Source organism: Lissotriton vulgaris, chromosome 2_1 (assembly GCF_964263255.1).
Source record: "Lissotriton vulgaris chromosome 2_1, aLisVul1.2, whole genome shotgun sequence".
Taxonomy (NCBI): Eukaryota; Metazoa; Chordata; class Amphibia; order Caudata; family Salamandridae; genus Lissotriton; species Lissotriton vulgaris.
Window position 1 is genome coordinate 361,773,886 of NC_141687.1, and position 13,232 is coordinate 361,787,117.

Genomic DNA, 13,232 nt, shown 5'->3' on the forward strand with positions numbered 1-13,232 from the left:
CAAACGGTACGCAACATACTCTTACATCAAACGCCAACGCACACAAATCGCGTTTCTCCAAAAGACCCACCTCACAGCACCAGAAATTAACATACTATGGGCCAGATGGCGCGGCAACATATGTGCCACGTCATGCTCTGCATAAGCACGAGGCGTACTAGTCTGGGTCCACCCAGGCACCCCCTTTCAAGAGCTCTGGAGAGTGGTAGACAAAGAGGGTAGATTTGCACTGATGGAGGGGCTCTTAGATGGACAAACCAATCCTATTTGGTAGCATCTATGCCCCGAATATCGACCAGGACAAGTTCTGGGACTCCTTACTGGGGTTCTAGCTCAATTCACATCTATCCCATGGATCCTAGGGGCGACTACAACTGCGCGCTCAACATTACACTAGACAGATCCCACCCACCACCACCACATTCTCCTGCACCGAAGCAGACAGAGCGCTTTCAAAGTTGGGTCACACACTGGGCGCTAATAGACATTTGGAGAGCACACCACCCTCTGTCACGCCTCTACTCGTTCCATTCCATTCTGCATAACCTAAGGATACGATTCGATAGATTCTTATGTTCCTCATCACTGATCCCCAACGTACAGCACTCAGATTACTTAGGCCGCGTGATTTCGGATCACGATGCACACATCTTACGCATTCATTGGAGGCCCCTTCACCCTCCGATGCCCACTTGGCGTCTCCCATGTGACTGTTTGATGGACCAAGTGTTCAAACATGGCCATGAAACAAAACATACAGGACTATTTTACCAACAACACGGGGACAGCCTCTTCCAAACTGGTTGAAGGGGATGCATTCAAGATAGTGGCTCAGGGAGCATACATTAAACAAATAGTAGGGGTGAAGCGCACACTAGAACGCACACTCACCACCACAGAACTAAAATTGACTGCCCTCACAAGACGAGAAAATGCAAATGCTGCAACAGTGTGGACAGCCATAACACAGTACTCTGCTGCCACGGCAGACCTACGCAAATACAACTTTAGAGCCTACGCCTCTCAAATGCATAAAGAAAGAGATAAAATGGGCACACTCTAAGCTTGGCTAGCAAAACAAAACACAGACACAAAACCCATCACCGAGATAATAGGCCCTTCTGGTAACGTAGTGCGATCCCAAAAGGACATCCTAAATGCATTCCAGCACTATTGCACTACGATTTACCGCACCCCGTCACAACTCAGACAGGAGGCGACCAGCCACTATCTGGACCCCCTATCGATCCCACACATCACAGAATCAGAGAAAACCACACTAGACGCCAAAATTCCACTGACTGACGTCACCCATGCCATCCATGCGCAGGCGCGAAACATGGCACCGGACCTAGACGGTCTACCTCTTGAATATTACAGCCCCTTCTCCTCCCTGCTAGTCCCTCGCCTTGTAGAGATGTTCACGGTCGCACTCGAGAGGGGAGAACTACCCAGCTCCCTCCGCGAGTCGGTCATAGTAACGTTCCTTAAACCACACTGAGACCCACAGCACTTGTCTTCTTATCGCCCTATCACTCTCCTCTCGGCCGACTGCTGGGGAAAATTCTGTCCGATAAGTACGAACAAATTCTGCGGGCCCTAGTCCATCTGGATCAGTGCGGGTTTGTACTCAGCAGAAATATGTCCCAAAACATACGTCGCTTGTTCCACATTCAGGATCAAGTGGAAAATACACATCCCAAAGCGGCCTGCTTAATTTTGGACCTCGAAAAGGTTTTTGATACTATCACTTGGCCATACCTTTTCGCTGTACTGCAACGAGCAGGGATAAGTCCAACCCTCCTCGCATACACACGTCTGCTCTACACCAAGCTCACATCTCGTATTCGACTGGGCAGATACATATCATCACCATTCAAGGTAGAGAGGGGGACAAGACAAGGGTGCTCACTATCGCCCATGATCTTCGCCCTGGCGGTAGAACCGCTGGCAATCCGATTACGACAGGAGGGAATCGAATGGGGCATCCCCATAGCGGACACTGTCCATAGCGTCTCCATGTACGTGGACGACCTCCTACTATATATCAGAGATATCACCACGGACCTCACACCTATCTGGACAACCCTAGCGGAGGTTTCAGAGGCGTCGGGTCTTAAAGTAAACTGGGACAAAGCCGCACTCTACCCGTTGCACCCAAACCTCGTGCCGCAAGAGGTACGAATTGGTACACAGAACCTACCTTGGAGCACACACGCCCCCTGATATGTCGGCATCCGCCTGTAACACTCCCCCACCGACATATATGAGGCAACCATCGCAACGTGCTGGCCGGAAGTAGATCGGCGGTTGGATTTTGGAAAAACCTTCCGCTGGCTCCGATAGGCCGTGTGATTTTAGCTAAGAGGATCATTGTCCCCCGTCTGCTGTACCACTTCGCGAACTTACTGGTAATACCACCAAGGGCCTTGTTTTGAGACCTAAACTCGCTCAACAGCTCACTCATCTGTGGGGCAAACAGACACTGGATAGCCCTCACTAAACTGCAATTGCCTATCACACAAGGGGGCCTAGGCGCCCCCTCCTTCGAATCATACTTTCTGGCGGTGCAGTTACAATGGCTCTCGTACTGGACAGCAGGTAGGCATACAGGAGAAAACACACGACCCAGGGCCCGGTCCCTACCCCGGAACTCCATCGCCTACTGCTTCCAGGTACCAAACCTTGACGGACATATCCGTTGCAGGTGTCGGTGGCCCGTCAATGTATGCAAAGAATCCACCGCATGTTGGCAGAGACTCCACATTACTCCCCTCGGCTACCGCTGGTCGGTTGGCCCAAGCGGGAGAAATACTTTAAGTCGGACAACCATGCTCTGTATGTGGATGGATTGCGATATGACAGAGGCGGAAGCTCTGTTCGTAGAAGGTCAGCTCAGTCTATACGACCTACTCATGGAGGACTACGAACTACCCTCGGGACAATTTTTAACCCACCGACAGCTCCTAGAACATTTTTGGCCACACTCTGACCTTTCTACAGGCGAGCCAGCGACACACCTGGTCATTCACACTATCCTACATATGGGTACAGGCTGGCACCTAGTGACATGGCTCTATAAATCCATAAGAGAACTTACAAATAAACCACTGCTTGCTCTCCGAGCCAAATGGGAGGACGAGCTTGAATGTCAACTGCACGACAGGTAGTGGGAGAGGGCCCTAGAGTTTGCCAAAAAAGTATCAAGGAACGCACGTTTTAAAAACATACAGTTTTATGTCCTACATAGAGCGTATCGAACACCAGCACGCCTACAGCGGTTCTACCAAAACACCTGATTTCTCTGCCCCAGATGCCATTCACCAGACGTCACTTTCACCACATGTTCTGGAGCTGCCCCACCCTACGATTGTACTGGTCTATAGTCCTTGAGACACTTAAAGAACTCACAGGTTTTACAGATATACACACCTGGGAGGCAGTCGCTCTCGGAATATTCTGAAGACCAAAAACATACAAAGTGCCCGTCCGCATCACTAGCAACGCTACTAGCTAAAAGAAGCATTGCCATGAACTGGCGAGCCCCACTGGGCCCCCCCTATAGAGGCGTGGGTGGGAGTGGTAAAAAAGTGGGCAGCAGCAGAAAAAGAAACGCTTCAGGAGGAGGAGGTTACAAGACTGCGAAAACAACCCATATCGATGGAATGGGCCCAATTATCACACCAGTAACGGCACTTACAAACGTGAACCAACCCAAACACATCTCAACATACCGCAACAGACTTGGAAGCATGTACCCCAAACGAGAGTACACATGACACCACCCTCACCTCCTCGACCAACACTTGAGGCACACAAAACCACACAGTGCACTACACGGCATACTGCAACCGGCTCAATTGTACAATTACAAATATTTGCCTAAAAACCAGTGCCTTGACATTTACACACTACAGTTGAACTGACCCGGATGCCCTACCCGATGCACACACCCTGGTTCCCCCCTCAATGCATTCCCAGTTCCATTCTCCCCAGTTCTTCCCGACGTCACCTTACAGGGAAGATATGTAGACTGTAACGACAGGTACCCCCTCTGAGTACAGGATGTATGTCCTCCGACTGAACATCACTACTACTGTCAATCAAATAAGTATAATGAGATGTGATGTGATTGTGTTGCAAAAATGTTAATAAAAATATTTCAAAAAAAGACTTGTATATTTCCTCAGTCAGTAAGTCCCATGGGCCTGGGGGTCAAGAGGCCAGGCTGCAACAGCCCTTAGAAGTGAAATTAGGCCATCATGAGCAAGAGAGCGGGAGTGGGCTGAAATGGTAAGCCTTAGATGGCCTAAATCCAGGTGCCCCATTCAGCAGTAAAGTCCTTTACTTCCTAGGCCTCTCATCGAGGATAAATACAAAGCACACAAAGGTTCAGACAGAACGTGAGAAAAGTGCACACAGAAGCGGCTCAAGTGCTCTAACCAAACGAAAGGAACGTACCATGCTTGCACACAGAGGTAGCTGCAGGACTCCTCCCACAGCCTGCCCTTTCAGCAACTAAACCACAACGTAGGTGGGGCCTGCAGTTGCCAACTGACCTGCCTTGCCCAGCCGTCACAAACTGCCTGTCGCTCAGCTTACTAACCTCGCTTGGGCCACATCAGCCAACAGGGTTGGATTGGTAACGCGGGCATTCGGGCATTGCCCGAGGGGCCGGTGTCTGAGTTCTGCTGTGGGATGCTTTTTGGAGCAGTCTGGGGGCCGATTTGGTCGCTGTCTCTATTGTTCGAACAGCCAGCGGCCCAGTGGGTGTCTGAGTGGCCTTTCTACAGGCTGATGGGCACTCGTTACCTCCTGTTAAGCAATAGGCAGAGGTGTCACTCCCTTTGTCTCGCTGGCCGTCCCATTAACGTGTGCACATACTGAGCGGGCACAGGGGGCCTGAGTAGAAGTGGCCTCACTTGTTTCCAGGTGTGTTTCAGCAGTGTAAACTAATGTGTGCATTTTTTTACCCCCGCTTTTTTTTTTATAAGATTATGCCGAAACAGTCATTTGAGGAGTGATTATGCAAATGTGGGCCGATTTTTTTTTGCGTGCCCGGGACGATTTTCAATCCCAATCCAACCCTGTCAGCCAGAGCCTCAGACCTGGCATATGAAGCCATTCCTAAAATGGCCATGCCTAATATGGCCATGCCTACTATCATGACATCACTAAACTGTGACTCTGTCTTGAGGGAGATTCACAGCATGAGCCTGCTCAGCTCACCCCCTCCTAAAAACACTCGATCACTGTTTTTTATCCTAAGCTAGGTCTGTGAAGAGCACCTTCCAAGGATTTTCCGTATGCTCCTACTTTCTCCTTCCATGTAACTGGTAGGGCAACGCCCCTTAATTCCAGCCGCTGCTTGGCTGTAGGCAGGGTCGGATTGGGATCACAATTCGGCCCGGGCACTGACGAAAAAAGTGGCCCATATTCAAGAGGCGTGGCCCATATTTAAGGGGCGTGGCCCACATTCAAGGGGCGTGCCCTTTCATGAAACACTATTTGCACAGACAAGGAATGAAAGTGGGAGAATACTGTTCTTGCACAGGACACAGGTCAAAGGTGCCAATGGCCTACATGCTGAGCAACTAAAAAAATAGCAAGGCCCCTTTCTGTCACAAAATTATTCCAGCCCTCCAGCACAGGAGCTCCTGAAAAGCAGCAAAGCCCCTGCCATTACTAACCTACTTAGCCCTCCCCAGACCTTCAGCTCATGAGCACATGAACAGAGGTAAGGCCCCTGCAATTAGTAAATTAATCAGCCCTCCAGGCCTTGGGAAAATGTCCTGGCAGGGGAGCACAAAACACAGCTTTCTGGATCATCCAAGGTAGCCAGGTAGCCAGGGGGGAGGCTGAGGTGAAGCTGGTGCATGGGAAGTGCCTTCCCAGTGTGTTCTGGCAGTTTGAGTGTTTACCATTTACTGTAGTATTACCCTTGTACCTGTGTATGGTACCCTTTAGTAACTTGCACACGTCACTTTCCTCTGGTATCACACTGTATGCTACCTCTCACTTTTGTTTGCTTTAGATACTTGCACAAGTGCCACCTTTGCCTATGTAACGTTTGTTCTTGTGCTGGAGTGTCTGCCATTTATTGCAGTATGATACCTCTACTTGTACTTTGTACGCTTTTGTAACCTGCACACATATCACTTTTTCCTCTTGTAATGTACCGATTGCTACCTCATGTATTTTGGTTGCTCACTATTGTCACTTTTGATTCATGTAACTTACCGTTTGCTTTTGTAATTTGTCCACTTGTAATTTTTCTCCTCATGTATTATTGCTGTTCCTAGTGTGAAGCGCTCTGACACCTTCGGGTAAGGTCCGCGCTATATAAAATTGCATAAATAAATAAATAAAATAAAAAAAATTCAAACATCACCTGGCCCCCACAGCAAGACCCATTCTTCCTCGTCCACTATGCCCTGAATGTGAAGGGCTGTGGGCGAGGTGCTAAGACTAACACCGTTTCTGGGCTGCATGGGCCCCAGGGGGGCCGAGGTGAAAATGGCTCAAAGGCCTGAGAAACACCTGGCCCCCAGGGAGGCCGATTATTGCAAACAATCACCCCTCCCCAGCCCAGCCTCCTCTTGATTGCTTGGCAGGGCAGGGGTGAAGGAGAGGCCACAGCTGACAATCGCTGTCCGGCCGCACAGCGAGGCTGCTTTCATTTTCTCTATCTGTCTCGTGCCCTCCGTGGGCCGTTTTTTTGTTCTCCCCTTTCCTAGTCCACTCTCTGTGGACTGGGACAGGGGAGAAAAAAACGGCCCACTGAGGCACCGGCCCTTCGGCCCATTCCCGAATGCCCGCCTTGCCAATCCGCCCCTGGCTGTAGGAGGTAGTTTTTTTCCAGCACACACATACATACCAACAGACCCAATTCAGTCCAGAGATATCTGATTTTTTTAAAGTACATAATTACCTATTTTAGCTGTCTCCCACCTAAAATTGCCTCAACTCCAATGCAAGTCAATAGGGAAAATACATCCCTAATTTTTATTCTGAAATCTCCCACTTCTCAGTTTTCAAATGTTGGCATGTATGCGTACAACAAAATGTAAATACTATATAAACTGCACTGCACACATTTCAAATTTTGGGGAGAGGATGTAGCCTTAGGGCTAGAGCGGTCAACTTCGAAGCTGGGGAACCAGGTTCGGGTCTTGGCAACGACGCTCAACACCCTCTGATTCTGGGCAAATAACGTAATTTTCCCGTGCCCATCAAAATTAAATGTGTTCTCATGTAATGAAACTGGATACCCAATGTGTCGGGTCTTGTTCATGCTATATAAAACTCAAAATAATAATAATAAAATATATATATATATATATATATATCAGCAGTTAGGAAAGCATAAAATAATCACATTTTTAATTCATGACCTGTGTGCCACAAATAAACCTACGCGTACTGATGAATCAAATGTTTTATCTGCTTTACAGAATGACCTGACCTTTGTCCCAATAACCGGAACATTGACCTAAAATTAAGACAAGTGGACGCCGGGGTTTCCCCGGGAAATCCGGGACGTCTGACCACCCTAACAAAAATGTATTCAAGGGCTACTTCGGTACTCAATTCGGGGTTATAATAGGTTCCACCTTCCACAGCGATTGCTCACTCTGCGATTGGTATGAGTCTGCGCACTGATCGCCTATCCTCGCTTGTGATTGGGTACAGGGTTCGCCTATCCTCGTTTGTGATTGGGTACAGGGTCGAATACTTTGCCACGATTGGCTAAACTGTCTCTGAGATCCGGAAGTCGGAAGTGAGTAGCTAAATTGGGAGGATGGCGGCTGTCGCAGGTGCAGGTAACAGATCGTGCTACCGGACTGGATGTTTCTCTGGGACGCGGGCGTATTGTCTTGGAAACCGTCTCAACCTTTTAAAAAAAATCAGAATGACTTTATGTCACAGCATACTACCCAGTTGTAATTACTGGGGTTCTCCACATGGCACAGTGATTAGGCTGATCGGGGCACTTGCCAGCTTTTGCCTGGTGTAATGGGTTTTAATGATATGGGTATTTGTATAACACTTACGACCCTCGACAAGGCGCTAACGCCCTTTGAGGAAGGATAGCACCTTACTTCGTGGGAAAACATTGTTACGGATTAACCAAGTCTGATGCTATTTTAGTGACATTGATCTGATAGGATGCTTCATTATTCATATTAGTGACCTTGTCATGCATGCGTGTAATACATTTACCTACAATATGTGTGAGGTTTTAAATCAGTTTGCCATGATGATGTCACAGTGCCTTTCTGCTAGAAGTATATTGTTTCTCAGTATGTCTCTGCCAGAATGTATTCAAGCCAAAGTTGGAAGAGCCCCGGCCTAAGTGGTGTTATTTTATTCAGAGAAACGTGAAATGTGCTTACCAAGTGGCTGCATGCCTTGTGACATTTTCAGGAAGCATATTGTACTAAAGTCTTGTAATGTCGATTGTAAAGTAAAATTCTTAGCCTGTAACATGCTACTTGCTAAAATAATAATTAGAAGCAGTCACCTTGATTTTTTGATTTTTTATTTTTTTATTTTTAAAGACCTTTATTGTTCAATTCTCTTTTACATTTGGCACTTGGCCTCCTACCCACAGGGCCGGCAGCAGGTAATACTGATCGTAGGAAACATTAGCAAGTGAACACAGCCAATGAGCCGGCAATCCTGGGGTCTGGCGGCGTAGTATAAGTAAAGAGTCATGTGAACATAGTTCAATACACAGCACAGTAACAGGCAGGTCTATGCATTTTGTTGTTAGTTTAGACACGTCAATGCTTTGTCAGTGTTGGCATCACTCGAGTTTTGATCCATCCCCACAGGGAGAGGACTATCCGTATGGATACTAAAGGCTATGTGTTCACGATGCCATCCTGTTGCAGGTTGGTGTAAAATAGTATAGCTCACTAAGGCGTGTGTATAAGCGCGTGATGTCGATGGCGCCAGGTTGCGACCGTTGTAACTGGGGCGCAGTTGCCCACAGGCTTAGCAGTTGGTAAGCCTTGTAGTGATGCCAGCGCAAGTGCAGACATCTAAGGTAGCTGCCGGTGCTTGGTGTCAACCGTCCGGTGGTGGAAGACATTGTTTCAGGCCGCGGCCCAAGCCTCTATTGTACGGTGGGTCGTGCCACGTCGTTGTAATAGGAGCATAGTGTGTCAGCGGGTACGTGCTGTCCCGTGATATAGCCATGGTGTGTAGAGTAGTATCGATAGGAACAAGAAAGGGCCTGGTCGGGGAACATGACCAGTGTGGGAACTAGTTCCGGAACTTGTAAAACTATGGGGGTAAACAATAGCGTCTGTCAGCGCGCAAGGGGGGGGGGATGTTCGCAGGTGCAGCAGTGGGTTAACAGTCTGGGGATCAGGTGTGGCGGGGCAATCGCCGGGGTGCGGGGGGGTCCGGGTGGAGGCCCACGGGAGACGACTCCAGGACACAACTATGACAGGGGCCGTTCTCCAATGGACATGGCTAGGATCCGCCATGTAGGAATTGTCGCCCAGTGTGGAGGAGCGGTCAGTGCGTCATCAGCGGCAGGTCGTGTAGCGGGAGCTAGTCGGAACAGGAGCAGCGATGTGGGTGTGGCGCAGTGCAGGTATGTGAGGCGTGGCGAGCGGGTGGGAGCATTAGCATCAGCCCGGGCCGCAACTGCAAGTAAAAGAGGGGGAGGGAGGGGGCGGGGGGGGTTAGAGGGGGAGGACTGTGGCAATCGCAGTGGTCGCTTGTGGTGCCTCCCATCTTTGGCAATGGGCCATTTCTCTTCACGGTGCCTCTTGTTGTTCCTGACAGGTTTGCTGGAAGGCCTTGAGGAGGTCCTCCCAGAGCTGCGCGATTGGAAATTTCCGGAGGCCAGCTGTTTCCTCCCGGATAAGTACTGTGTTCTCTGCCCGTGCCCAGTTAAGGAAGGACGTGTGCCAATGTCGGATGTGTGGGGGGGCATTGGCTTTCCAGTGTTTGGTGATTAAGCTCTTGGCCGTAATCAGGCCCATGTCCCAAAACCTCGTCTGTACTTTGTTCAGTTTTGTGCGCTTATAGAGTCCTAAAATACAGGCCTCTCATATGTGTGGCACATGTTCGTCAATGCTTTGCGCGAGCGAGGATGTGACCTTGTCCCAGTATGTCTGTATGGCGGGGCAATACCAGAGCATGTGCAGCAGGTCCGCCCCCACCAGAGTGCAACGCTGGCAGGCGGTGTCAGTGGCCGCGAAGTACCTGTTTATTTTGTCGGGCGTGAGGTAGGCACGGTACAAAATGTAGAACTGGATGAGTTTGAAACGGTGGGGTTACGCGGGACGTTCGTCGGTCCGGCCAAGATCATTGCCCACTCCTTATCCGTCCAGTCTCTCCCTCTGTCTGTTGCCCACTTCTCTCTGAGTAACAGTGTGGTAGGTTGCGTGTGAGTTAGTAGGGCTTGCGCCAGCCAGTGAATGTTATGGGAGCCGTTGCCCATGACATGCAAGTATTGCATGAAGTAGTGCATCAGCAGTTCTTCCGACATGTCCCCCCAGGAGGCAGTCAGTGTGCGTGTCAGGGACGCATGCAATAAAAACTGTCAATCCGGGAGGTCCGTGCCAGCTGCGAGGTCCGCGAAGGAAAGCAGTGCACCATCAGCGTAGAGGTCGCCTAGTGTTTCCACACCGACTTGTGTCCAGCTGGCTCTGGGGGTGCCCAGAAGAGGAAGTATAGGGGCGTACGGCGTCGTTGTGCGGGTGAGTTTTAGGCATCGGAGGAAGCATTTGCGCGCCACCGCCAAGTGTAGCTGTGCCGGACAGGGGGGCCGAGCCATAGGATGGAACAGTGAGTAAATTTGTGTCTGGGTCCAGATAGTAGAGTCCGAGGCAGTGTCCTCCAGGTTCCTACCGCTGAGCCATCCCGACACCCACTGCATCTGTGCAGCCAGGTAGTACAGTTCCATGTGTGGTACGGCCAGACCTCCCCAATCAGTGGGCATGTATAATTTGTTGAGTGCCACGCGAGGGCGGCCTGCGTTCCAGATAACGCCACGGAGCAGTACCTCCAGGTCCCAAAACACTCTGTTAGGCACGTATGTGGGGATATTCGCAAAGTAGTACAATAGCCGTGGCAGGACTATCATTTTGGCCAATGCCACACGGCTGGGTACATTTAGGGGCAGAGTTCGCCAAAAGCTGATCTGGGCACGAATGGAGGCGATTGCACGCATCAGGTTCCCTTCCAAGATGTCTGTTGGGTTCCGATAGATGTAAATTCCCAAATAACGGAAAGTGGTGGGGTACCACTGTAAGCGCTAGGAGCAGTGACCATGATGTAATTTATAGCATAGGATCACTTGGCAACCGTGCTCTAGAACAGGGGTACTCGCAAACGTTTTCCAAGGGGCTGCAAAGTTTGGTCTTTGGTGTGACCGGGGGCCGCACTGATGTCATCTAGGGAGGGGGTGTAAGGTGGGTGTAGGGGAAGTGAAGCATGTTTATCTAGTGGCTGAACCCAATTGCGCAATGTGAAACCAGAAAACCTGTGATGAATCCCGTTTTCTCCACTTGACCAAATTTGTGTGATCCTAGGCAATTGCCTACTTTTTTTGTCATTGTCACATGTAAGAGGTCCTTGAAATGCATGACTTCGGGATGGGTGCTGTACAAAACCATCTCCTGGTGCTTGGATGTAATCACTAATGAAATTGTTGTCTGGGGGGAGGGGCATGAATGTTTCTAGATTCATGTTTGAAAACCATAACTTAAAAAATATACTTCTGAATGCGCTGCTATAATTTGACTTACTAAGGTAAAATGGTTCTACAGGTCAATGAAATACACTTTTTGAATTTGTAAAAGACTATGTTATTTTTATATGGTTGCTGCCTTTAAGAATGGAAGTTGTGCCCCCAAAGTTAAGGTTCTAGCTACTTCCTTTGCCTAACCTTTAAGTAAGTGTTTGCTGTTTATTTTATTTTTTTAATGTTAGTGCTGAGTTGAGTAAACAGCAGCCCAGTGGGCTGCATGTAGAAGTCAGGAAGGCCGCATGCGGCCCAGGGCCTTACTTTTGAGTATCACTGCTCTAGAACGTCCACACCATAGGTGAATATACTCAACTGTTTGTGCAGTGTATAAACTTCAGTGTGCCTATAAAGTTCATGAACATGTTCATTAAATTGTATTGATTTAATAGATTTTCCATAGCACTTTTATCAGTTCTTTAACAAAGAGGTGTCTGCAGTGGTATTTTTTTTTTTTATCTAGTAGGGGCAGAAAATTAAAGTCCGTGCTCATCCTAGTGACCGCTCATGCTAGGTAAAAAAAGAGTGGAGGTGCATGCAGCCCATCCCCTGAAACCACTTCGATGGCTCCTCTGGGCATGAAGTACTATATAAAACAACAAAAATACAATGCAGTGCATGGCATCAACATGAAGTTGGATTTTGTTTTCTCAACTTAGGTACTCTATTTGTGCTTTGGGGCCTGAATATTCCAAACTGTGGTTGTTCTTGTAACAGCTGTATTTGCACTAGATGACATTATGTACTCCCTGTTTGTCGTCATTATACCATATTTCCAGTTCCGGGCATGTGTGGTATTCCTATTGATTCAATACACTTGCATTCACTTCACAAGTTGGTCAAGAGATAAACTAAACATTACTTTTTCATGCACTTTAGAAAAAGCAAGCATTTCAGAGGAAAAGTGAAGTATGTATTTGTGATGCTAGCATAACAATCCAGGATAAGTGAAATTACAGGAAATATATGTTGCGTTGTGAACTAAAATAGCCCCCAAACTGCATGTCTTTTCAGTACACTTTTTATGTAATGTAGGTATATAGATCTGTGTCAGTGATATATTGATAATTTTGACACTTAATAGGTGTTACTTACGACCCAAGCCAATGTGTTGTGATTTTCTATATCATCCAAGTTGGAAGGTAATCCAACCTTCTAGAAATGTAGACTAAGGTAGAGAATGTGGTGGATGGTAATAGCCTAGGTAGGCAATTGGAGGTGGACACTGAGAGATAGACTGCTCCTGTCAGTTGGTGAAATATGATCAATAAAATACCAAAACTTACTTTGATTGGAATCTTGATCCTTTTTTTTTCCAAACGTATCAAGTTGTGACGAGGATGTGTTTACCTTTCCTAGTTTGTACTGATCACATGCCCCTGACACAGTTGTTTGCTGCAAGGAAGGATGACGAAGTCACACCTTGGATTAAGAGATGGGTATAAGGTGTGAGTGCCTTTTAATT

The 13,232-nt window shown here is 48.3% G+C and overlaps 1 protein-coding gene across 1 annotated transcript in view; it reads left to right on the forward strand.

The window, feature by feature from the left end:
* The first annotated feature begins 7,762 nt into the window (after nt 1-7,762).
* Nucleotides 7,763-13,232, forward strand: part of PIGS (phosphatidylinositol glycan anchor biosynthesis class S) — a 176,403-nt gene continuing 170,933 nt past the window's right edge. Inside the window, exon 1 of the mRNA XM_086955161.1 lies at nt 7,763-7,823. Coding sequence (XP_086811287.1) covers nt 7,802-7,823 — 22 coding nt within the window. The 5' untranslated portion in view covers nt 7,763-7,801. The remainder of the gene's footprint in view (nt 7,824-13,232) is intronic.